The 26,739-nt window shown below is 47.9% G+C and overlaps 1 protein-coding gene and 1 long non-coding RNA gene across 2 annotated transcripts in view; one reads left to right on the forward strand and one right to left on the reverse strand.

Moving 5' to 3' along the window:
* The window catches only part of VPS13A (vacuolar protein sorting 13 homolog A), a 747,194-nt gene extending 730,032 nt beyond the window's left edge, over positions 1 to 17,162 (reverse strand). The window contains exon 1 of the mRNA XM_063913834.1: positions 16,901 to 17,162. Within this exon, the coding sequence (XP_063769904.1) occupies positions 16,901 to 17,000 (100 nt within the window). The 5' untranslated portion in view covers positions 17,001 to 17,162. The remainder of the gene's footprint in view (positions 1 to 16,900) is intronic.
* A 65-nt stretch (positions 17,163 to 17,227) lies between these two features.
* The window catches only part of LOC134895409 (uncharacterized), an 89,586-nt gene continuing 80,074 nt past the window's right edge, over positions 17,228 to 26,739 (forward strand). Inside the window, exon 1 of the long non-coding RNA XR_010171904.1 lies at positions 17,228 to 17,395. This is a non-coding gene — a long non-coding RNA (uncharacterized LOC134895409). The remainder of the gene's footprint in view (positions 17,396 to 26,739) is intronic.

A 26,739-nucleotide genomic window follows, 5' to 3' on the forward strand; every position in this document is an offset into this window, starting at 1 on the left:
ACAGAATACCAGCCCGCGGTATGTAAAACTGACAGCACTATGCTGAGAGAACAGGTAACACAACTTGTGTCAACCCAACCAATAATACGAAACCACATGCCATGGCATGAACACCGTCAGCAATAACCTGACAGAGAAGAAACACCACAAAGTGCAACCAAATCAATAACTGCAGACACAGTACGCACTGGGACAGGCGCCCAGCTTCCTCTGCGGACTAGGAGAAAAGGATTTACCGGTAGGTACCAAAATACTATTTTCTGTTACGTCCTAAAGGATGCTGGGGACTCCAAAAGGACCATGGGGTCTATGCCAAAGCTCCAGAACGGGCGAGAGAGCGCGTACGACTCTGCATCACCGATTGAGCAAACAAGAGGTCCCCATCATCCAGGGTATCAAACTTGTAGAGCTTATCAAAGGTGTTTGAAACCCGACCAAGCAACCGCTCGGCAAAATTAACCCGCCGAGACACATCAGGCAACCGCCCAAGAAGAGCCCATCTTCCTAGTAGAATGGGTCTCCCTCGACTTCGGCAACGGCAATCCAGCCGTAGAACTAGCACAGCGAAACGTATCACAGATTCAGCGTGTAACAGACTGTAGAGACGCAGGCGCCCCAAACACGCTGGGAGCATACCGGACAAACAGAGCCTCCGTTTCCCCAAACTGAGCTCAATTGGCGATATAAATTTTCAAAGCCCTGGCTACATCGAGAGACACTGAATCAGCCAATACCGAAGTTGCCACAGGCATCAACCCAGGCAGGCTTTTGATAAACCCCGAAAACCCTTTTCGGCAGAACTACTATCCGAGTTCTCAATTCTATCCACTTGGAAGATCAAACAGGGCTCGTGTAAGACAAAGTCGCTACTTCCGACAACCGCCTTGCGGTCGTCCAAACAAAAACAAAACATGACCACTCTCCAAGATAGAAGCTTTAACGCAACCTTTTATAAAGGTTCCAATCAGTGTGATACCCTAGAAATGCAACACCAAGTCCAGAGTCCACTGTGTCAATGGTGCACAAATGAAAAGGTGGATGTGCAGTACACCTGTGCCGAAAGCCTGAACTTCCAGAAAGATGGCTAATGCTCTTATAAAGAATATCTATAAGGCCAAACTGCCCTGAAAAAGAGCCTAACCCTAGGCCCGTATCCACTCCTGCTTGCAAAGAGTGGAGCAAAACAACCCCGCTGAAAAACTTCCATAGGAGTTTTCTAGGATGCATACCAAGACACATATATATAAGCCAACTACAGTGGTAAACCGTTGCCTTTACTTCCTTTCTAGCCCGAAGAAGGGCGGAAATGACCTCACTGGGTAAACCCCGTCGGTTAGAACATGGCAATAAACCGCCACAGCATCAAACGTAGCCTCAGCAAGTCTTGATGCACGGCCGAAATTTGCTGTAACAGTTCCACCGGCAGAGGAGGAGGCCACAGAACTACTATGACCAAACCCCGAAAAACTGGAAACCAAGCCCTCCATGGCTAGACCGAAGCAAAGAGGATCGCCCGAACCTTTGTTCTTCTTACGTGTAGCACCCTCCGAATGAGCGAAAACGTAGAGGACGCCAAGACCGTCTGAAAACACCCAAGGCGTCACGAGGGCATCGCCTGCCATAGCATGCGTGTCCCTTGACCTGGAACAACATCCCCGAGGCCTCCCGTCGATGAAGGCACGAACATATCCAATTGAGGCAGTCCTCCAAGACTTGTCACATCCGTAAAACTTCTCGATGACGAGTGTACTTTTCCCGGATGGAGCTTGCGCCTGCAGGGGAAAGTAATTTCTCCGTCGTTTAACTACAGAACGACGCCTGCTAATAAAGCGTTTACTGAAATCAAAAAAGTTTATCGCAGACAAACTTCCCAGCCTGACCGTTTTATCTGGAAATAGAAGTGCCCCGGAATGGGGATCTACCAGGAACGTTATGGCCGACAGAAACTTAGTAGATGTCGACAGCAGGGAATAGTAAGCGGGTAAAAAATAATAAGATTTTACTTACCGATAAATCTATTTCTCGGAGTCCGTAGTGGATGCTGGGGTTCCTGAAAGGACCATGGGGAATAGCGGCTCCGCAGGAGACAGGGCACAAAAAGTAAAGCTTTTCCGATCAGGTGGTGTGCACTGGCTCCTCCCCCTATGACCCTCCTCCAGACTCCAGTTAGGTACTGTGCCCGGACGAGCGTACACAATAAGGGAGGATTTTGAATCCCGGGTAAGACTCATACCAGCCACACCAATCACACCGTACAACTTGTGATCTAAACCCAGTTAACAGTATGATAACAGCGGAGCCTCTGAAAGATGGCTTCCTTTAACAATAACCCGAATTAGTTAACAATAACTATGTACAACTTATGCAGATAATCCGCACTTGGGATGGGCGCCCAGCATCCACTACGGACTCCGAGAAATAGATTTATCGGTAAGTAAAATCTTATTTTCTCTATCGTCCTAGTGGATGCTGGGGTTCCTGAAAGGACCATGGGGATTATACCAAAGCTCCCAAACGGGCGGGAGAGAGCGGATGACTCTGCAGCACCGAATGAGAGAACTCCAGGTCCTCCTTAGCCAGAGTATCAAATTTGTAAAATTTTACAAACGTGTTCTCCCCTGACCACGTAGCTGCTCGGCAAAGTTGTAATGCCGAGACCCCTCGGGCAGCCGCCCAAGATGAGCCCACCTTCCTTGTGGAGTGGGCCTTTACAGATTTAGGCTGTGGCAAGCCTGCCACAGAATGTGCAAGTTGGATTGTGCTACAGATCCAACGAGCAATCGTCTGCTTAGACGCAGGAGCACCCATCTTGTTGGGTGCATACAATATAAACAACGAGTCAGATTTTCTGACTCCAGCTGTCCTTGCAATATATATTTTTAATGCTCTGACAACGTCCAGTAACTTGGAGTCCTCCAAGTCACTTGTAGCCGCAGGCACTACAATAGGCTGGTTCAGATGAAATGCTGACACCACCTTAGGGAGAAAATGCGGACGAGTCCGCAGTTCTGCCCTGTCCGAATGGAAAATCAGATATGGGCTTTTGTAAGATAAAGCTGCCAATTCTGACACTCTCCTGGCAGAAGCCAGGGCTAGAAGCATGGTCACTTTCCATGTGAGATATTTCAAATCCACCTTTTTTAGTGGTTCAAACCAATGAGATTTTAGGAAGTCCAAAACCACATTTAGATCCCACGGTGCCACTGGAGGCACCACAGGAGGCTGTATATGCAGCACTCCCTTAACAAAGGTCTGGACTTCAGGGACTGAAGCCAATTCTTTTTGAAAGAAAATCGACAGGGCCGAAATTTGAACCTTAATAGATCCCAATTTGAGACCCATTGACAATCCTGATTGCAGGAAATGTAGGAATCGACCCAGTTGAAATTCCTCCGTCGGAGCACTCCGATCTTCGCACCACGCAACATATTTTCGCCAAATTCGGTGATAATGTTGCACGGTTACTTCCTTCCTTGCTTTAATTAAAGTAGGAATGACTTCTTCCGGCATGCCTCTTTCCTTTAGGATCCGGCGTTCAACCGCCATGCCGTCAAACGCAGCCGCGGTAAGTCTTGAAACAGACAGGGACCCTGCTGAAGCAAGTCCCTCCTTAGAGGTAGAGGCCACGGATCTTCCGTGATCATCTCTTGAAGTTCCGGGTACCAAGTCCTCCTTGGCCAATCCGGAACCACTAGTATCGTTCTTACGCCTCTTTGCCGTATAATTCTCAATACTTTTGGTATGAGAGGCAGAGGAGGAACACATACACCGACTGGTACACCCAAGGCGTTACCAGCGCGTCCACAGCTATTGCCTGCGGATCTCTTGACCTGGCGCAATACCTGTCCAGTTTTTTGTTGAGGCGAGACGCCATCATGTCCACCATTGGTCTTTCCCAACGGGTTACCAGCATGTGGAAGACTTCTGGATGAAGTCCCCACTCTCCCGGGTGAAGATCGTGTCTGCTGAGGAAGTCTGCTTCCCAGTTGTCCACTCCCGGGATGAACACTGCTGACAGTGCTATCACATGATTCTCTGCCCCGCGAAGAATCCTTGCAGCTTCTGCCATTGCCCTCCTGCTTCTTGTGCCGCCCTGTCTGTTCACATGGGCGACTGCCGTGATGTTGTCCGACTGGATCAATACCGGTTTTCCCTGAAGCAGAGGTTCTGCCTGGTTTAGAGCATTGTATATTGCTCTTAGTTCCAGAATGTTTATGTGAAGAGACGTTTCCAGGCTCGTCCATACTCCCTGGAAGTTTCTTCCTTGTGTGACTGCTCCCCAGCCTCTCAGGCTGGCGTCCGTGGTCACCAGGATCCAATCCTGTATGCCGAATCTGCGGCCCTCCAATAGATGAGCACTCTGCAACCACCACAGAAGAGACACCCTTGTCCTTGGAGACAGGGTTATCCGTAGGTGCATCTGAAGATGCGACCCTGACCATTTGTCCAACAGATCCCTTTGGAAAATTCTTGCGTGGAATCTGCCGAATGGAATCGCTTCGTAAGAAGCCACCATTTTTCCCAGGACTCTTGTGCATTGATGTACAGACACCTTTCCTGGTTTTAGGAGGTTCCTGACAAGCTCGGATAACTCCTTGGCTTTTTCCTCCGGGAGAAAAACCTTTTTCTGAACCGTGTCCAGAATCATCCCTAGGAACAGCAGACGAGTTGTCGGCATTAACTGGGATTTTGGAATATTCAGAATCCACCCGTGCTGTTTTAGCACTTCTTGAGACAGTGCTAATCCCATCTCTAGCTGTTCTCTGGACCTCGCCCTTATTAGGAGATCGTCCAAGTATGGGATAATTAATACGCCTTTTCTTCGAAGAAGAATCATCATCTCGGCCATTACCTTTGTAAAGATCCGAGGTGCCGTGGACAATCCGAACGGCAGCGTCTGAAACTGATAGTGACAGTTTTGTACAACGAACCTGAGGTACCCCTGGTGTGAGGGGTAAATTGGAACGTGGAGATACGCATCCTTGATGTCCAAGGATACCATAAAGTCCCCCTCTTCCAGGTTCGCTATCACTGCTCTGAGTGACTCCATTTTGAACTTGAACTTCTTTATGTACAGGTTCAAGGACTTCAGATTTAGAATAGGCCTTACCGAGCCATCCGGCTTCGGTACCACAAAAAGAGTGGAATAATACCCCTTCCCTTGTTGCAGAAGAGGTACCTTGACTATCACCTGCTGAGAGTACAGCTTGTGAATGGCTTCCAACACCGTCTCCCTTTCGGAGGGGGACGTTGGTAAAGCAGACCTCAGGAAACGGCGAGGTGGATCTGTCTCTAATTCCAACCTGTATCCCTGAGATATTATCTGCAGGATCCAGGGATCTACTTGCGAGTGAGCCCACTGCGCGCTGTAATTTTTGAGACGACCGCCCACCGTCCCCGAGTCCGCTTGAGAAGCCCCAGCGTCATGCTGAGGCTTTTGTAGAAGCCGGGGAGGGCTTCTGATCCTGGGAAGGAGCTGCGTGTTGCTGTCTCTTCCCTCGACCTTTGCCTCGTGGCAAATATGAATAGCCCTTTGCTCTCTTATTTTTAAAGGAACGAAAGGGCTGCGGTTGAAAAGTCGGTGCCTTTTTCTGTTGGGGAGTGACTTGAGGTAGAAAGGTGGATTTCCCGGCTGTAGCCGTGGCCACCAAATCTGATAGACCGACTCCAAATAACTCCTCCCCCTTATACGGCATAACTTCCATATGCCGTTTTGAATCCGCATCGCCTGTCCACTGTCGCGTCCATAAAGCTCTTCTGGCCGAAATGGACATAGCACTTACCCGTGATGCCAGTGTGCATATATCCCTCTGTGCATCACGCATATAAAGAAATGCATCCTTTATTTGTTCTAACGACAGTAAAATATTGTCCCTGTCCAGGGTATCAATATTTTCAATCAGGGATTCTGACCAAACTACCCCCGCACTGCCCATCCAGGCAGTTGCTACAGCTGGTCGTAGTATAACACCTGCATGTGTGTATATACTTTTTTGGATATTTTCCATCCTCCTATCTGATGGATCTTTAAGTGCGGCCGTCTCAGGAGAGGGTAACGCCACTTGTTTAGATAAGCGTGTTAGCGCCTTGTCCACCCTAGGAGGTGTTTCCCAGCGCTCCCTAACCTCTGGCGGGAAAGGGTATAATAACGCCTCCTTCATTGCCAAAATCATATAACGTGTGGCCCTACTGGAAAATACGGTTGATTCGTCACCGTCACCACTGGAGTCATCGCCTGTGTCTGGGTCTGTGTCGACCGACTGAGGCAAAGGGCGTTTCACAGCCCCTGACGGTGTTTGAGTCGCCTGGACAGGCACTAATTGATTGTCCGGCCGTCTCATGTCGTCAAACGACTGCTTTAGCGTGTTGACACTATCCCGTAGTTCCATAAATAAAGGCATCCATTCTGGTGTCGACCCCCTAGGAGGTGACATCCCCATATTTGGCAATTGCTCCGCCTCCACACCAATATCGTCCTCATACATGTCGACACACACGTACCGACACACAGCAGACACACAGGGAATGCTCCTAATGAAGACAGGACCCACTAGCCCTTTGGGGAGACAGAGGGAGAGTTTGCCAGCACACACCAAAAGCGCTATATATATATATCAGGGATAGCCTTATAATAAGTGCTCCCCTATAGCTGCTTTGTTATATAAAAATATCGCCATAAATTTGCCCCCCCTCTCTGTTTTACCCTGTTTCTGTAGTGCAGTGCAGGGGAGAGACCTGGGAGCCGTCCTGACCAGCGGAGCTGTGAGAGGAAATGGCGCCGTGTGCTGAGGAGATAGGCCCCGCCCCTTTTCCGGCGGGCTCGTCTCCCGCTATTTTGAGAAATCAGGCAGGGGTTAAATATCTCCATATAGCCTCTAGGGCTATATGTGAGGTATTTTTAGCCTTTATAGGTACTCATTTTGCCTCCCAGGGCGCCCCCCTCCCAGCGCCCTGCACCCTCAGTGACTGCCGTGTGAAGTGTGCTGAGAGGAAAATGGCGCACAGCTGCAGTGCTGTGCGCTACCTTTAGAAGACTGCAGGAGTCTTCAGCCGCCGATTCTGGACCTCTTCTGTCTTCAGCATCTGCAAGGGGGCCGGCGGCGCGGCTCCGGTGACCATCCAGGCTGTACCTGTGATCGTCCCTCTGGAGCTTGATGTCCAGTAGCCAAGAAGCCAATCCATCCTGCACGCAGGTGAGTTGACTCCTTCTCCCCTCAGTCCCTCGCTGCAGTGATCCTGTTGCCAGCAGGAATCACTGTAACATAAAAAACCTAGCTAAACTTTCTCTAAGCAGCTCTTTAGGAGAGCCACCTAGATTGCACCCTTCTCGGCCGGGCACAAAAATCTAACTGGAGTCTGGAGGAGGGTCATAGGGGGAGGAGCCAGTGCACACCACCTGATCGGAAAAGCTTTACTTTTTGTGCCCTGTCTCCTGCGGAGCCGCTATTCCCCATGGTCCTTTCAGGAACCCCAGCATCCACTAGGACGATAGAGAAAATAACCTTGGAACCCCGAGGGGTCTGAAGGAAGCATATATAAATTGAATAACACTCTCACTATATATATCTATAATTACATATACAGGTACCCGGCCATAACAGCCTGTCAATCTTTTTACCCAGTAATACCGTTGATGCCGACAGGGCACCCACCAACAACTGTGTCTCCCATGGCGTGTCTACTTTTATAAGCACACAAACACCAACCTGCTAATACTTAATGTCCCCACAGCAGCTTGTAACCAAGCCCTCACACATGTCGACATACAGGTCGACTAACCGATAGTGGGTAATAGATAGGAAAACACTGAAAATCATAAGCCAACAAAGATTGTGCATCCATTATAAACAGAGTGCTATATATCTGTCATATAGCACTAAAAATCACTGTGCCCCCCCCTCCTCCATACTATAGAGCAAGGCTTTGGCGGGGAGCTGCAGAAAATGGCGCTGACTCTGTTGTGAGGGCTAAGCGCCGCCCCTAATCGGCACGCTAAAGCCCGCTCAAACTAATATGTCTATATTGAGCTGGGGGGGATGTATATATTGCCTCTAATGAGCCATATAGCAAACGCTGCCCAGGGCGCCCCCCCCCCCTGCGCCCTCGGAAGCCGTTGGTGTGTGGGAGCAGTGGCGCACCGCGCGCGCTGCGGTACACTGGCGGGGAAACATACCCGGCGTCCGAGCCTCTAAGTATGCCGCCCCGCCAGCTAAGCACTCCGAAATATGCCCCCAGGGCGCCCCCCCCCCAGCGCCCTGCACCCTGCAATAGGCGCCGGTAAACGGGACCAGGGAGGGCAGCGCTACCGCTGCTACTCCCTCCGTCTTGCGGGACACTGGCGGGGTGAACATACCCGGCGGTCGAGCCCCTAAGTATGTCCCCCCGCCAGCGAAGTACTTAGAAATATGCCGCCCAGGGCGCTCCCCCCCAGCGCCCTGCACCCTGCAACAGGCGCCGGTAAATAGGAGCAGGGAGGGCAGTGCTACCGCTGCTACTCCCCCCCGTTCTGCAGCACACTGGCGGGGTGAACGTACCCGGTGGCCAGGCACCTAAATATGACCCCCCCCAGTGATATCAACCCCCAGCGCCCTGCACCCTCCGAGTGCGTTGGTGTGTGGGAGCATGGAGGGCAGCCTGACCACTGCATGTTACCTCCGTTACTGAAGTCTTCTTTTCTTCCAATACTCACACGGCTTCTTTCTTCTGGCTTCTGTGAGGTGGGTGACGGCGCGGCTCCGGGAACAAGCAGCTAGGTGCACCAAGTGATCGAACCCTCTGGAGCTAATGGTGTCCAGTAGCCGAGAAGCAGAGCCTTTGAACTAAGAAGAAGTAGGTCTGCTTCTCTCCCCTCACTCCCACAATGCAGGGAGCCTGTAGCCAGCAGGTCTTCCTGAAAATAAAAAACCTAACAAAGTCTTTCAGAGAAACTCAGTAGAGCTCCCCTAGTGTGTGTGACCCATCACTCCTGGGCACAAAGTCTAACTGAGGTCTGGAGGAGGGGCATAGAGGGAGGAGACAGTTCACACCTAGTTTAAGTCTTTATAGTGTGCCCAGGTTCCTGCGGATCCGTCTATACCCCATGGTCCTTTTGGAGTCCCCAGCATCCTCTAGGACGTAAGAGAAATGTCAATACGTTTTTTTTCAGGATTTTTAGGATTAGGCTCAGGGTTAAGCACTTGGGGGATGGTTGAGGTTAGAAACTTGTTGGAGGTAAAGGTTGGGCTGGGGAAGGGGACGGTTATGGTTAGGCATCAGGGTGAAGGATAGTGTTAGACACTAGTGGGAAAATTAGGATTAGGGTTAAAATAACAACAACAAAAAGTCAACCTTTTTTGTGTCGTCTATTTGCATGTTGACCTTTTGAACCTGTCAACATTTTGGACCCTGTCAGCCATCTGGTGTCGACCTATTAACTGTCTAACTATGTACTGTCTATCCATCAACATGAATTGTTCCAAAAATCACTACTGGTGCCTAACTTGTAGGCGTCCTATTTATGTGAATAGATGCCATGGTAAAAGATCCTTACTGTCTCCGCAATTCTACACTATATTGACCACATGAATTAAACTGCATCTCCACCTAAAGTGTGATATGCATGATCAGTTACATACATACAGCTAAATGTAATAGCCTCCGAGTTCATGTGGCGCGTGCCCGTTTTTTTTATAGCAGCAATTAACAAATTCCTGCACCTCCAGAACTCGGAGGCTATCACATTTAGCCGATCACTGGCTAGGCCTTTTCAGTGGATCACTGGCCCAGAGTCTACACAATATTAATACCCTTTTCAGACAGAAAATTTGGCAATTACCCGGCATTTCAGTGCCAGGTCGTGTTGCCGGGCTCTGTATGACCACCCTTTCACACAGAGAAGTAAATTACCGGGTAAAGAATTTCGACCCGGTAATTTGCAGATCAACACGGGTATTTTGTCTGTGTTAAAGGGTCGACTCGGGTTGAAATTCCCATGTCTCCAACCCTGGTACATTCCTGGGTCGAAGTCCCGGGAATTTCAACCCGGGTTGACCCTTTCACACAGAAAAAGGACCCATGTTTGTCATGAAATTACCAGGTAGAACTTCTTCACCCGGTAATTTCATTTTCTGTGTGAAAGGGGTGTAAGTGAAATGCTCTATATAGAACATTCATGAACTTCAATTTGGCCACCTGCCCAGATTACTATATAGGTGTGACAAGAATCTTAGCCAAATTGCTCTCTGTTAATTAATCCTAATGGGCCCTACACATCTAACAATCCGCCGCTATTCTTTAATGAACGAGATCGTTCCTATCTTTGAGCGATATCGCCCAGTGTGTAGGGCCTATTAGATATACCTTCCCTCTCTTCATGAGTATATAACATTTCATGTTTTTTGCAATACAACATCTTATATGGGAATTGTTTTTTATGTAGTGTACCACAGCAATTTTGTTTTTCTGTTTGCTTTTAAGCCATGTCATGGATATACATGTTAACTTATAGGATTAAATATATTTGCTAAGCATAATACAACAAAAACAAGCAAGCAAACTTTGTTTTTCCATCTAATATATGTATTTATTTTTTTACCACTGATGGTATGCTATACCAAATGTAAAGCAGCTGTATAAATATTTTTTGTGGGTAGACAAATATATTTTTTCCTCCATGTTATATTCTTATTTAACATTAGTGACATTAGGGGCTTATAAGCTAGCCCCCAGAAGTGTGGAAATCGCTATTTGCCTATTTCCGCACTTCTACACATGCACGCATAGCGGGGTCTTAAACTGTGATTGCATGTGATCGCAATTAAAGAGCAGGCGGGGGGGGATGCGGTTATGGGGCGTCAACCCTGCGTTTTGTGAGCGTCGACATTTAGGTGCATGGTCCAGACAACGCAGGCGAGTCTGGACCTTTAGCAGGGCAGGCCAAGGTGGCTGTGTGACATCACATGCAGCCAATGTGACCCAAAAGATGGATGCCCTCCTACTGCCTTCACAGCTAGGCTGCGTAGGCATGGGGCAACCCTAATCATGCGAGCGCATAGCTGTACAGCGAAGTGCTCGCATGTTAGCGAGGGGGGTAGGGGTAGGACCAGGCATGTGAGGCGGACTTGCCCTGGGCTGGGTGTACCCCCCCGCATGTTAGAGAAAAGGGTTGTAGTTGTGCAATTTGTCGCACAATTAGAACCCATGCTGAATCGGGCCCTTAGTGAGGAAGGAATTCCTGGGCCACAAGATGGACCATGTTGTTTGTGCTTCATCCCAAGGCACCTTACTGTAGAGTGAACTACAGCCAGGTTGTGACATTATTTTTAATTACTACTAGCCATTCAAGTTTGGTAACTACTGTTAATGTTATTTTTGCAAGAAAAAAATGTGCTATTCATTAGGTCAATATATTACTATTGTAGACAATAAATAGTGAACTACTTAAAACATAAATACTTAAATTAATGAAAAACGAAACCACATGTCGCACACTGTCACCGCTAAAAGGCAGATCGTACTGTATGTTCTACTACATTACAGTACTAGTGACCAGCCTGTGAAAATGACGGAACAACATAAAAGTAATCTCAGCGCCGGCAGCTGTGTGTGCCGAGCGGAGCAACAATTAAATTGCTCTGTCGGGTGCCATCTAGTGGCTGCCAGCATGCAAAACACTTGAATTCCCCCCTAGAGGTGAGGAGCAGCGTTAGCGTTTTATTATATAGAAAATTATTATTAAGACCTGACACAGAGCAGGTAGCTACTAAGCCAAATATGTGCAGGGCTCCCACGTGACCCAGCTTTCCCAGGGCAGCCTTGTTTTTTTTTTTTTGCAAATAGAAACTTTTAACCTGTAATCATTTTCTGAGAACACAAAATTCTGATGAACTTGCGCTTAAAAAATTAGTCAAAATTGGGTCATAGAAACACAGAATTTGACAGCAGATAACAGCCACTTATAATACACATTAGATAATAATATATCTGTATATATATGCGCATATAATCAGTGCTGAACATAAACATATTTCACATAAACCTCCCACTAGAAAGCTGAAAATGTTCATGTCTTATTTAGGTGTGTTTTATAATCACTGCCAGCTGCGCATTCCATCACAGAAAACTGTCAAGATGAGCCAGGGAAATAGGAGGGTTATAATTAAGGACTTTCACTACAAATAGAATAAGGCAACTAAAAAAACAACAACAACTTCTTGCTGCTGGCAAAACACTCTTCTAAGCATTTGGCATACCTCCCAACATCTAGGCTCAGTGCATCGAGTCAGGGGGCATAACAATGTCACAAAGAGAGCATGGCCAAGAAGAAGTGGCGTTGTGCCCACCCTCTATCTCTGTCCGCACCACTCTAGCTACGAATTCACTACCAATGCAGTAGTGTCAGGTGTATCATGGCACCTGTTCACCTCTGCTTAGCAGAGCACCTGTGAATGAGACACATCTCTATCTCTTGGCCTGATCAGGATGTCAGGACAAAGCCTACAGACTGTCTTGAAAAAAAAATCAGGACATTTAGATGGTATGAGTTGGAGACACTTATGAAACTAGTGCACATAAAAAAAATGTGGCCAGTTTTCAAAAATGTTCCACAAAAATTACATACACAAACTGGGGGCAATTTATGGAAACTAGAAGAGGCAATAACAGACTTTCAGATCAACCCATGAGCAGCCTTCAATGCAGCAATTGATGACTATGAGCCAGATTTATCAATCCTTGGAGAGTGATTAATGGCACAGTAATGACGTACCAGCCAGTCAGCTCCTAACTATTATTTTAAAAACACAGCCTGTAACATGGCAGTTAGGAGCTGATTGATTGGTTGGTACATTATCACAGTGCAATCTATCACTTTCCAAGGCTTGTTAAATCTAGGGCCTCTCTCTGCTAGCACAGAGTGATAACTGCTGCTTCAGGGCTGCTTGTGGCTTGATTGCGGGTGTGTATTTCAATAGATCTGAGCACTTCATCCGTGGGAACAGACTGTGCGACTAAACCTGCCGCTAACTAAAAGTGTCCCTAAGTGCTTACCGAATAACTTGTGCCTCTCTTTCGCATTTGTTTATTATGTAGGTGTTATTTTAAAAAAAAAAACTCCCACCTATGAATCCAGATATTCAGTTACCCGAAAATACAACTGTGTTCAACTCTGATCATTTTCAAAGTAGGATTGCTGGGTCAACTCTGCTCGTTTACAGAGTCAGATTGCTGGGTCACTTGACTCAGGTTATTTTTTTGTTTTCACTGAGGCCCGACCCGGGTAGACTCGGCAATAACCCACGTTATTTGGCCAGTGGCAAAGGGGTATAATTTACAATACTAATCACCCATATAAGTACCAATTGCTTTCCAAATCTCCATATGTTTCACCTATCTGCAGTAAACTAACTAGCTGCCTGAGGGACTCTGCAACATCCCGGACTCTCCTCTTACCTTACCTCGGGTCATGCCAGACCTCATACCCTGCTCTACCTTCAGCAGCATTGATTTAAGAATTAACTAATACCCCTTTTCCACCAAAATACAGAGTCCGACCCGGGACCCACTGCACTTCGACCCGGGTTATTCCCGGCTCTACCCCGTTTACACTGAACCCGTGTCAGCCCTGCAAAACCCTATGGATGTCATTAAAAATTGACTTTTTCAGGCTGACAAAGATGAGGTAACAAAAGGGAGGGTTGGGGACTGCTCACAGCATTGGTGTGGGCTGCAGTTATTACTACTGGTCAGGCTGACCCCCATTAGCTGCGGCTCTAATACCCTGTTCTGTGTAAATAATTGTACCACTGAGCGGACATCAGCTGCACCACTGGACATCAGAGCAACCCTATGGCACATAGCCTCCAATGCCAGTAGTACTGCAGGGCGTGGCATACCGCCTCCGGTATCCCGGCAGCAGTATGCTGACGGGAGGGGGGGACGCGCGCAACAAGCTCCTTGCGTGCTTGGTGGCGACCTCAGTTCTATTCCCACTCTATGGATGTCGTGGACACCCACGAGTGGGAATAGTCTATGTCGGTCGGCATGCCGACCGTCCAGATTGTGAGGATGCGGGATGAAGGGGGAGGTATTGTGACTGGCGGTCTCCTGACTGCCGGTCACATAACTACATCCCGTACTGCAGTGTCTGAGAGTGGCATGCCCCTGGCACCCCTGCCAACTAAAGCCTATCAGGACTGCATGGATCTCCGTGCAATTCTGATCTGTGTCCCCTGGGAATAACCATTGGGACACAAGCACAGTGCGTTTCAGATACATGCACAGATGTAAAACATTGAGTACTCTCTCCCGATGCTTTTAATTGTGACCATCTCTGAGCCAGTCCGGTGGAACACATACTTCCTTTTTAAAGACAAACTGTCACATAGCAATTTCTTAGTTATTTGCATAGTACTCTTTTTCTTGTGTGCTTTTCCATCTCTGACTTAACTTATCTTCTTTTCAATACTCCCTTTCGACGGCACCAAATCCCTGATACTTATTCCAGTGTCGTCTCCTGATTCAGGTACGTTTATATACCCTGTACTTGTCCTATATTGTCGTGAATTGTAAGACTTGTAAGTTTGCTTATTTGTTTATGTACTCTGTAATGGGTGATGCGGATCCCATGTGGCGCCATATAAAGGATAATAATAAATAATAATACTACAGAAATGTACTAAGCCAGGGGTGGCCAACCAGTCAGAGGCAAAGAGCCAGAAAAGATCTGTAGTCAAGGGTAAGAGCCACTATCATGCACGCGCCTAGTTGTCACAAAGCCACACCCAATTTTTGTGTGCACACCTTTCGGTATGACCTTTGTAGGAGTTTGACCTTGTGTCATAACCCTATTTTTAGTCATGTTGTACAGTCCCACATACAAATAATGCCCCTGTACAGAGCCACATACATATAGAAACACTAAAAAATGGGTTCCTCCACAGTGCCAGATACACATATGCCCCCAGAACCAGATACATATATGCCCCCAGTGCCAGATACACGTCCCCACAGTGCCAAATACATATATGCCCTAGTACCAGATACACATGTCCCCACAGTGCCAGATACACATGTCCCCACAGTGCCAGATACACATGTCCCCACAGTGCAAATACACATGTCCCCACAGTGCCAGATATGCATGTCCCCCCAGTGCCAGATATGCCCCCAGTGCCATATACTCGTCACACCAGTGCCAGATAAGCATCTCCCCACAGTGTGCTCCCCTCCACACCCCCGTGCTGCTCCCCCCGCTGCTGCAGTGCTGTTTGTGAGGGGAGGAGAGCGCAGCGTGCGCCTCTCCTGCCCCTCAGTCTCCGGCGGTGTTGTCTCCAATTAGGCACCGGTCCATGAGCCAATCAGAGCTCAAAGGACCAGCAGCTAAGACTCCTGATTGGCTACCGGTCCGCGAGCTCTGATTAGCTCACGGGCCGGCACCGGGCACTGCAGTCGGGCAGTGGGAGGCAGGACTTGAGCTCACGCGCCGCATGCGGAGGAAGAAAGAGCCGCATGGGGCTTGAGCAGCAGGTTGGCCACCGCTGTACTAAGCCTTGGAGAGTGATAAAGGTAAAGGGCCCTACACATTGGCCTTCACTCCCCCGTCACATGGCCCCATAGTCCTGCATGCTAATATGGACGATATTGTCCATATTGCCTTGCAGGCATAAACGAGCCAGCACCAACGTTGAACGTTGGTGCATACACACTGAAAGATATGAACGATATCTCGTTCATTTATGAACAAGATCGTTCATATTTTTTTAAGTGCCCTACAGACTCGGCAACCCGCCGCCGAGCTGCCTGACACGGCAGACGGGCGACCCGGCGCCATAGCAGTGCATGCTAATATGGACAATCTCGTCCATATTGGCCTGCATGCATAAGCGACGGGGCACCAACGATGAACGTGCGCTTCGTTCATCGTTGGTGCCTACACTGCACAATATGAACGAGTTCTCATTCATTAATGAACGAGAACGTTCATATCGTGCAGTGTTATCTGCCCGTGTGTAGGGCCCTTTAGTGTAATCAGTAAATGTGTAGGGCCCGTAAGAGAGATAAAGTTCCAGCCCATCAGTCTCCTGTCATGTTACAGGCTGTGTTTGAAACATGAGGTAGGAGCTGGCTGGTACAGTACGGTATCTCTCTCCAGGCTTGGTACACATTCCCCTTATTTATTGTGCTGTACTAGTGTACTGGAAAAAAACAACACATAAAATGTTCCACGAAAGACTGTGAGACAGGGCAGCGGCGACATAAGGAGCAATGGCCAAGAGTGAGCATGCCCAGATTAATGTGACAATTTCATAAATGTGGTCCGTCCCTTTTATGAGCGGAGCAGCAGACGCTACTGACATAGGTGTCTCAGCTTTCTGTTTCAGTATTATTATGAAACTACTTAGTTATAAGCTGGTCACGCAGGGCTCCTGCTCCACCCACCAGTAACTGGTGTTATTTGCACAGGGTCCTCCTCACATGCAGTGGCTGGGGAGGGACATATTTGCTTCTGCAGCCTAAAACTTTACCATACTCACTGTATGCGGCACTTACTGGGCAAGTAGTGCAGAACCACACAAACATAATAAAAAGGAATAATGTATTATTTTGGGACATGTGAAGTGATAACACATATTACACATAGCTGTCACTGAGCCTATCACTAGTATCAGTCACACATGTAGGGAAACAAGAGGGTCCGTGTCTCCCCGAAAGGCGGCTCATCCCAGGCATGGCAGCACTGGCAGTGGGCACATGCCCTGTACACACTACACCTGCATGTGACACAGGAATAACCACACAGGTCAGCTACGGTGCAGTGTAATCCCCCCTCCCCCCTCCTGCTGACATTGTGACATCACGGCACCACACAGACAGGGGCTGTGACGTCACACCAGGGTATATACACAACGGGTGGGACACTCACCTCCCCATATTCCTAACTTCAGCTGCGAGCTGTCCAGGTTCACTACATAGTCCCCGAGGAAACGGTTCAACACATCCACTACCAGGTACTCAAACACCATGGTGTCCTCCTCTGTCCCCCCGCTGTCCCCACAGCGCTCAGCAGTGCACAGTGGCCAGGCGCGCCCCCGCCCCTCTCCTCCCTACGATCAGTACAGTGCACAGCGGTCAGGCGCGCTTACGCCCCTCTCCTCCCTGCCTCCTGCGTGCAGCGCCTCCTCCTACTTCTCATGCGCAGTGTGCGCTCATCATCAGGCACCCGCCTACCGCCTAGGCATGCCATGTACGTCTCTGCGTGTCCGACAAGTTGTGGTAGAGTCACATGGGGGGGTGGCACTGGCAGCGATCTACTGACTACAGCAGCCATCCTGCCTGTCAGTGACTGGGCGCTGCTGTGTCTCCTAGTACACTTCCTCTCACCAGTGGCCACGGCACCAGCCTCTATTAGGACTGACTGGTATGTAGCACTGCTACACCTGCCATTAGGTACTGTGTTATACATATATATCATACAATTAGCATCTATCTCTGTATACCAGGTTGCTCGTGGTTACACAGCTTCTGTGACTGAAACCAGCTGAAATGCAGACTTGAAGTCAGTCAGCCACAGAACCTGTGTAAGTCATGACCTGGTTTAGAGGGATAGTTTGGCAAGCTTACATACCTCCCAACATGACCCTCTCCAGGAGGGACAGTATGCTCTGCTCCTGGACTTTCCTCTTAATCGATGATTGCCATCACCTGTGCTGAAATACCTTTCTTATCCATTTACCTGTTCAATACAGGTGCCAGTAATCATAAATTAATAGGGAAGTCCAGAAGCAGAGGATACTGTCCCTCCTGGAGAGGGTCATGTTGGGAGGTATGAGCTTATATGTTTATTATTATTGTTGTGGTGCTGCCCAAAGCTTTTCTCTTATGGCCTAGAGGATACTGGGGTTCTATTTAGTACCATGGGGTATAGACGGGTCCACTAGGAACCATGGACACTTTAAGAATTTGATAGTGTGTGCTGGCTCCTCCCTCTATTCCCCTCCCACCAGATACAGTTTAGAAAATGTTCCCGAAGGAGCCGGTCACGCTTAAGAATGCTGAAGAGTTTTCTGCATTTATTTTATATGTTATTTTCTCTAACGTCCTAGTGGATGCTGGGGACTCCGTTAGGACCATGGGGAATAGACGGGCTCCGCAGGAGACTGGGCACTCTAAAGAAAGATTTAGTACTACCTGGTGTGCACTGGCTCCTCCCTCTATGCCCCTCCTCCAGACCTCAGTTAGAATCTGTGCCCGGAAGGGGCTGGGTGCTTTTAGTGAGCTCTCCTGAGCTTGCTAATAAGAAAGTATTTTAGTTAGGTTTTTTATTTTCAGAGAGCTTCTGCTGGCAACAGACTCTCTGCTACGAGGGACTGAGGGGAGAGAAGCAAACCTACTAACTGCGGCTAGGTTGCGCTTCTTAGGCTACTGGACACCATTAGCTCCAGAGGGTTCGAACACAGGATCTTAACCTTGGTCTTCCGTTCCCGGAGCCGCGCCGCCGTTTCCCTCGCAGAGCCAGAAGACAGAAGCCGGCGGAAGCAAGAAGACATCGAAATCGGCGGCAGAAGACTCCTGACTTCACATGAGGGAGCGCACAGCACTACAGCTGTGCGCCATTGCGCCCACACTACCGACACACTCCGGTCACTGTAGGGCGCAGGGGGGGGCGCCCTGGGCAGCAATTAGGATACCTCTTGGCAAAAAGACACATATATACAGCTGGGCACTGTATATATGTATGAGCCCCCGCCATTTTATTTACACAGACCCGACACAGATGCCCGCCGCTGAGGGGGCGGGGCCTTCTTCCTCAGCACTAACCGGCGCCATTTTCTCTCCACAGCTCCGCTGAGAGGAAGCTCCCCAGGCTCTCCCCTGCAGTATCAAGGTAGAAAAAGGGTAAAAAAAGAGGGGGGGCACATACATTTAGGCGCAAATTATCATAAACAGCAGCTACTGGGTAAACACTAAGTTACTGTGTAATCCCTCGGTTATATAGTGCTGGGGTGTGTGCTGGCATACTCTCTCTCTGTCTCCCCAAAAGGCCTTGTGGGGTCCTGTCCTCAATTAGAGCATTCCCTGTGTGTGTGCGGTGTATCGGTACGTTTGTGTCAACATGTTTGACGAGGACGGTTACGTGGAGGCAGAACAAGTGCAAGTGAATGTGGTGTCGCCGCCGACGGCGCCGACACCTGATTGGATGGATATGTGGAAGGTGTTAAATGATAACGTAAGCTCCTTGCATAAAAGGTTGGATAATCAGTCAGGGTCTCAACCCATGTCTGATTCTACAGCTCAGGGGCCGTCAGGGTGTCAAAGTCGGAAAAATATCACGCTACACGTTGCCATATATTCACCCCATGCGCTTGCCCGCTGCACGTGCACATTCTCTCCCGTGCGTGCGGATACTCGCAGCTGCGTGATGGCGCTTCCTCGGCCATGCGCTCGAGCGCGTGGTATGTGCATTTACGGTAGAGTTTGTGTGAGTCTAGCGGGCGACTCAATCGTTAAATAATAAATCCAAATAGTATGTTTTATAGATAATGTTCCCCTTAATAATAACTGTAAGTTTGTTTAATGTAACTGGTCGCTGGACAGAGGAATTCCTCTTTGCATGATACGAAGGGTCAGACAGGGTTTGAGCAGTGGTGTTTGGTACCTAACTAAAGAACATTTTATTAGAAACAATCCGGTGCTGGTTGGGTAAAGATTAATCGCTTCTGCGTATAGTTATGTCTATTAGTAGTTTCTGGACATTTACTATATTTGCGGTTCATTATCCATGCGGCGGGAATTCTAAGATTCCCTCCCACCGGAGCAGTTTGATATAGTCACAGCCCCCCTGTTCAAACTAACCTATGACCTTTTGTTATAATGCGGAGGGACATTCCTGTGTCCAATGAACAATAAGATTGTAGGGCCCTTTGTAGTACACTGTATGTTGTGTATATAAGGGTCACTGTCCCCAGACCGGCCAGTACTCTCTCTCATCAACGTTTATCTCTGATAATTGGAGGACTGGATCCGGTTGCGCTAGCGAGTGTTCCCCGTATGGTATGTTTCTCTGTGGCCACTTTGTTACCCATGTAATGTTAGCCGTTCATTCTTAATCTATGTATTTGTGTTTGCGATTGTGCCGCTATTGTATATTTATGTGTAGTTATTCTGCTTAGATATTGATGTTAGCCTGTAGTGTATGATCTGTTAACTGTTTTTTTCCCTTTTTACATAGCTAGACATTGTTAGTAAAGGTGTTGGAACCTTAGCAAGGTATCGTGTGTTTATTACATTGCAGAGGGTAATCGGAGCGTCTCAATCGCTCAAGCTGCTTTTATATTAGCAAGGTTAAGCAGCGTTATATCGCTACAGTATTTCAGTAGTAAGGTTTACAGTACAAACTCAATCTTTCAGTGTGTTGCATACAAGGTTTACTGAGTGTCATCCCGTGAGCGTCTGCGCCGCTCGTGTTCCCCTCGTGGTCACGAGCGTCCGCTACGCTGTTTGCGTAGCATTACGGTAGTCGGCCGCCTATAGCGTGCTCGACACCAAGCGTTAAGCTGTGAGCGAGCGTGCCGCATGTGCGTCTCGACCACGGCTAAGCGTCTGCTACGCTAAGTGCGTACCCTTACGGTACCCCATACGCCAATTGCGTACTGAGTCTCTTACCCATATATATTGAATTTTATAAGGTAATAAATCGGCATTGTCAATTGGGGCCTCGTCCGTCCTCCACATATCCACACTAGTGCACACAGACTTTATCTGTCAGCAAAGGGCGGGAACGCAGTATCCCTTCGTATCCGTATTGGTGGTGAGGGATACAGTGGTGCTGACTAGATAAGCGTCTGTTACGCTACGCTGTAGGAGTGCTGGGGTGGAATCCGGAACCGGAAGGTAAGAACAATACGCTATTATCTTTTATAACTGTTTATTTCTGTTTTGCGTACGCACGCACACACCTGCATTGTTGCGACTCACTCTCTTGTTGCCATTAGAATTGATTATTAGACACGTGCTGAGGAAATCTGGTGCTATTTAGTTGAGATTATAAAGGATAATTTTTAAGGGAATAATTGTAAAGGACACGCACACAGCATAGCAAATACTGTGTGGTGTACGGTAAGCGATTACAGTTGAACATCGTTTACATTTATAGAAGCGTGTTAGTTGCGTTGCTGTGGGCATATCTAGACTTTGTGCATATGTGTCTCGGGCAACGTGCGAGATTACGTACGCAACACAAAGGCATACGCACGTGGCGTGTTTACGCAACGGAGCGTACGGATACGCCCAGCGAGACTCAAATCACACGATAACATTGTTTTAGTGGGGGCGGTATAGTATAGCCACCTGATAATAGCACAGGTTTGTTCAGTTTCCAAAAAGCTTAGTTAAAAGAGAACCTTTTTCTATTGCAAAACCCAGGGATTGGACTACTGCCTGTATGAAAGGAATTTCTGTACAGAAAGATCAGTGTGCATATGAGTGAGTAGGAGTGAGTGTGGAAATAAAGGTATTATTTTGTGAACCCAGAAATCGGGATCCCGTCGGAGACCACATCAGGTGAGTGGACACTTGGTGGCGTGGGACTGGCTTGCCTGCGTTAACATTATACAAGGTAAAAGGAGCAAGTAGTATACGCAGACAAAAGGACTGCGAAGGTTTAAGCGCAGCCCGGGGGGTTTTGCGTAGTACCCATATAGACACAAGTTGAGCTCCGGCTGAAGGTTTCGCAGCCTAAACAACCGATTCCGTTGGTCGTACAGCGTATAAATATTAAGTTACTTATGCGCAGTGCGACTGGACCGCACGTAATTGTGTGCATTAGTTTGTTACCTTGATACCCATTAAAATTTACTGTGGGATCATAAACGCTATTTGTACATTCTAACGTGATTTGTGTAGGTTTTTGTTATTTTAAGGGAGTTTCGCTGTTCACTCAGGAAATCTCCAACAACCAATACTTACTGGGGAGGGTAGCATACTCCCACACGCCCCAGTAAATAGAGGTTACAAAAAGATCCCGCGAATTGGGTACGACCAGTGGTGGGCACATTGCTGGAACTCGTATTGGCCATTTGGGGCGTAAAGTGAGTGAAGGCACTAGTTGAACTTTCACCGTCGCCTTACCGCGGGCAACTTGGTTTGTTTTGTAAGAATTCGCTGAGACAGCAATATCTGCAAACAATGGGGGCCAATTGCTCAAAGAAGGGACGCCCAACAAGGGTTCACGTTGGTATTTGTTGGCCCAAAGGGTCAGCACGGTATATAATGTGTGAAAAATACAGATCACACACACAGGTATTTTGCAAAGAATGGGAACGAATGACAGAGGATGATGGGGAACAGTTTCCCCGGGTAGGCAGTTTGAACCCTGAGGTATTGCAGAATCTAAGAAAAAGGATAGGTCTAATAAAATCTGCAAAGCAGAGGATTAGACATTATGATTGTTTACAGGTATGGCAACAGGAAAGTGAAATACAACAGGAATTAGCTCAGAAAGCAAATTCAAATCCTGGTAGGAGTCTGATAGCAACGGCACCACCACCGTATATAGTAGGGGAAAAAGTGGCTGCAGAGAATGACATGCGGGTGTACGATAAGGGTGCACTTAACCAATGTAGTAGTGATAAGGATAAAATGAAAGTTAATGCAAATGTTGATACTAACGCTAACCCATGCAAGTTGTATCCCATTTTAAACTTCCCCCAGGAATACGACCAGGAAGATGAGCCCACTACGATTTCAGCTCTCTCTTTAGCGGCCACCATAAACGATACTTCAGTGGGCACAGCCCAACCAGTAAGAGTGGTATCAAAGGCCCATAGTTCAGGGACAGGTGAGGTTGTATCTAAAGGTAAGTACAGCACTGTACAATATGCTGAAACTGTTGCACCACACACTGTAGAATCAACCCAGAGTGAAGTAATTAATCTTAATCCTGTTAGAGTGATAGCAGTCCCCAATGGGAAGACCGACACAAATGGGGTCACACCCATCAGGAATATTGCAATGCACTGTCCCTGGTCCCGAGCAGAATTAAGAACAATTTTGTCTGAATTTCCTGATCCCAGAAAAGATTTAGCCGCATGTCAGAAGTTCATTAAGGACCTGGGTAACTCCACGGAACCTAACAACAAAGATTGGCGGACACTACTGAGGGCATGCCTGCCCTCTAGTATTGACCCTGTGAAATTTATAGCTGACTGTAAATTAGATGAAGAGGTACCCCTTACGGATTAGTATAATCAAGATAATGTAACCAGAATTAATCTGCAGCTGGGAATATACTTCCCAGCTGTGGTAAAATGGAACAAAATTTTCTCCATCAAACAAATGGAAGGAGAAACTGCCTCTGACTATTTCCACCGGGCACTGGAGGAAATGGCTAAATATACTGGGATCGTGGAAATTGAGGCAAATATACACCATAGAGAGGTAGCGGTGTCCGTCTTGATGGACGGTTTAAAGGAGGTATTAAGGAATAGGGTACAAACCACTCAACCTAACTGGAGAGGTATGTCGGTGGCCGCCTTAAGAGAGACTGCTGTTGGGCACGACAGGAACATCACAAGACGCAGGGAGTCACAGAGTGATAAACTGATGGCTATAAGTATCCAAGCCCTTACAACAAGGCCGCCTCAGTCTAAATCTCAGACCCCTGGTGGTAAGTCGTATATGGTAAAATGTTACAATTGTAGTAGGGAAGGACATTTTGCACGTAACTGCACCAGTAACCCACACAATGCATATAAAAACTCTAGACAACGACATGACATACGAGATTGGGATCAAGGACCGCAGAGACGGAGTTATGAGCCACACGCAGGGGAAACAAGAAGGAATCCCCCAAGAAGAGACTGGCAAGTCTCTGATAGTTCCCATTTACCCCCTTCACAGGTAATAGCTGCCAGCGCAATGCAGGGAGGTCACCACGCACCATAGGGGTGGGGCCACACCTGTAATCTGCAGCCAGTGAAATTAATTGCGAGCCTTGGAAGTGAACCCGAGGTCACAATTGATGTAGCTGGTAAATCTCTAAATTTCCTTGTAGATACGAGGGGCGGCCAAGTCAGTGATAAATTCGACCGTGGGCATGAGAACCACTGGTAAAACAATTCCAGCCATGGGAGTAACAGGAGTAGTGCGACAATACCCTTTGAGCAAACCAGCAGAGATTACGATAGGGCCTTTGCATACCAAGCATTCTTTTCTGCTGGCTGCATCGGCTCCGACTAATCTCCTAGGGAGAGATTTGCTGTGCAAAATGGGATGCGTCATATACTGTACTCCTGAAGGTGTGTTCTTGGACATACCCGAAAACCACGCTCAGGAAGCGCAGGATATGCTAGACTCCCCAACAAGATTAATGTCACACACTGTTGTTGTAAATAGGTGTCCGTCCAAGGTAGAAGAAATGACTTCCCAGATACCGGAGTCACTTTGGACCAAGGACGGACAAGACACTGGATTGATGGCAAACGTAGCCCCAGTAGTTGTGCAAGTAAAAGATGGTAGGATAGCTCCAAAAATCCCACAATACCCTCTGAAGCCAGAGGTGGAGTTAGGAGTTTACCCTGTAATAGAGCGCTTGCTACAACAGGGCATTCTGGTAAGAACGTCCAGCACTGCCAATAGTCCCATCTTCCCTGTTAAAAAGAGTGGGGGGAGGGGTTACAGATTAGTGCAGGATCTAAGGGGGATCAACAAAATAGTTGAGAGTCAATTCCCTGTAGTGCCAAATCCAGCTGTCATCCTTATGCAAATCCCTCCCACTACAAAATTTTTCACTGTGATTGACCTCTGCTCCGCTTTCTTCTCGGTACCTCTGCACCCTGACAGTCAATACTTATTTGCATTTACATACAGAGGAGTTCAGTACACTTGGACTCGATTACCACAAGGTTTCATAGACAGTCCAAGTATTTTCTCACAGGCCCTGCATGATTGTTTACAGTCTTTCCAACCAGAGAGTGGATCAATATTGATACAGTATGTGGATGATTTACTGCTGTGTTCAGATTCACTGGAAGCGTCCCTGAGAGATACGAAACAACTCCTGTTTCATCTTTCAGACACAGGACACAAGGTTTCCAAGGACAATTTACAATTATGCCAGACCCGTGTGAAGTATTTGGGACACTGTCTAACACAAGGACTGAGACACCTCACCGCTGATAGAATTCAAGCAATTCGTGACATGACCCTGCCACAAACCCAGCAACAGATTAGAACATTTTTAGGAATGTGTGGGTATTGCCGTAACTGGATCCCAGGTTTTTCCATACTAGCCCTACCTTTGCAGGAGATGGTCTCATCAAGCAAACCTGATCGGATTTCGCACACAGACGAGTCTGAGATGGCATTTGAGAGACTTAAACAGTGCCTAACGCAGGCACCGGCATTAGGTATGCCTGACTATGGGAAACCCTTTGAGCTGTACGGAACAGAGTGCTGGGTGCGCAGCAGGTGTCTTAACCCAGAAACATGGTGATGCCAGCAGGCCGGTAGCCTACTATAGCGCTCAGCTAGATACGGTAGCGCGATCCCTCCCCACATGCTTGCGAAGTGTTGCAGCAATAGCATTGCTAGTAAGTAAAAGCGAAAATGTAGTGCTAGGACACAACCTCACAATTCATACACCACATGCAGTGTCAGCCTTACTGAATTCTGCCCAAACCAGATACGTCTCATCAGCGCGGTTTACAAGATGGGAATTGGCATTGATGGCCCCCGTAAACATCACCATAAGGAGATGCAGCGCATTAAATCCTGCAACGTATCTCCCAGGTGTGCCTGGACAGGCACAAAGGGTGGAGGATGAGAGTGATGGTGAAGGAGGATTTAATACAGGGGACGACACGCATGATTGTATGGAATATTTGACCCAAAATTTCACGGCAAGTCCTGACATCAGTGACAACCCACTGGAAGATGTAGATTTTACTTTCTACACTGACGGTAGTTGTCACAGACAGACGGACTCGGGAGACTTGTGTACTGGATACGCAGTCGTAGATGACCAAAGTACCATAGAAGCAGAACCGCTAGGCCCACCACACTCAGCACAAGTTGCTGAACTGGTTGCCCTAACCATAGCATGCGAATTGGCTAAGGGCAAGTCAGCCAATATTTACACAGATTCTAGGTACGCCTTCGGAGTAGTCCATGATTTCGGGGCCCTATGGTGCCTCAGAAATTTCATGACAGCAGCTGGCACACCCGTAGCGCATGCTGCCCACATCAAAAGACTTCTAACAGCGATACAGGAACCCGACAGAGTGGCAGTTATCAAGTGTAAAGCTCACACGTACAGCCAAGACCCGGTATCACTTGGTAACAGCCGAGCAGACGAAGCTGCAAAATCAGCAGCCAGTACCCCCATACAGACAGACAGCACACAACTGATGGTATTTAATACTGTAAATACACAGAAATTATATTAAATGCAAAATTTGTGTTCCCCACAAGAAAAGGCAGTCTGGAGGTCAAAAGGATATGGCCAGGAGTCCTCAGGACTCTGGACAGATGGACAGGGTAAGCCAGTGGCACCCAGAGCATACCTTCCAAGTCTAGCGGAAGCTGCACATGGGCTGACTCATCTAGGCAAAGAAGGAATGTGTAAGTTGGTAAGAGCTTATTGGTGCGCCCCAGGATTTTCTTCCCATGCGGGTAAAAGAGCGATGACATGTCTCACCTGCTTGAGGAAGAATGTCGGAAAGGCAATACCAACAGAGCCATCCCATATCACTCCGACAGATGGCC

The sequence above is a fragment of the Pseudophryne corroboree genome, chromosome 1, assembly GCF_028390025.1.
Source record: "Pseudophryne corroboree isolate aPseCor3 chromosome 1, aPseCor3.hap2, whole genome shotgun sequence".
NCBI classification, from domain to species: domain Eukaryota; kingdom Metazoa; phylum Chordata; class Amphibia; order Anura; family Myobatrachidae; genus Pseudophryne; species Pseudophryne corroboree.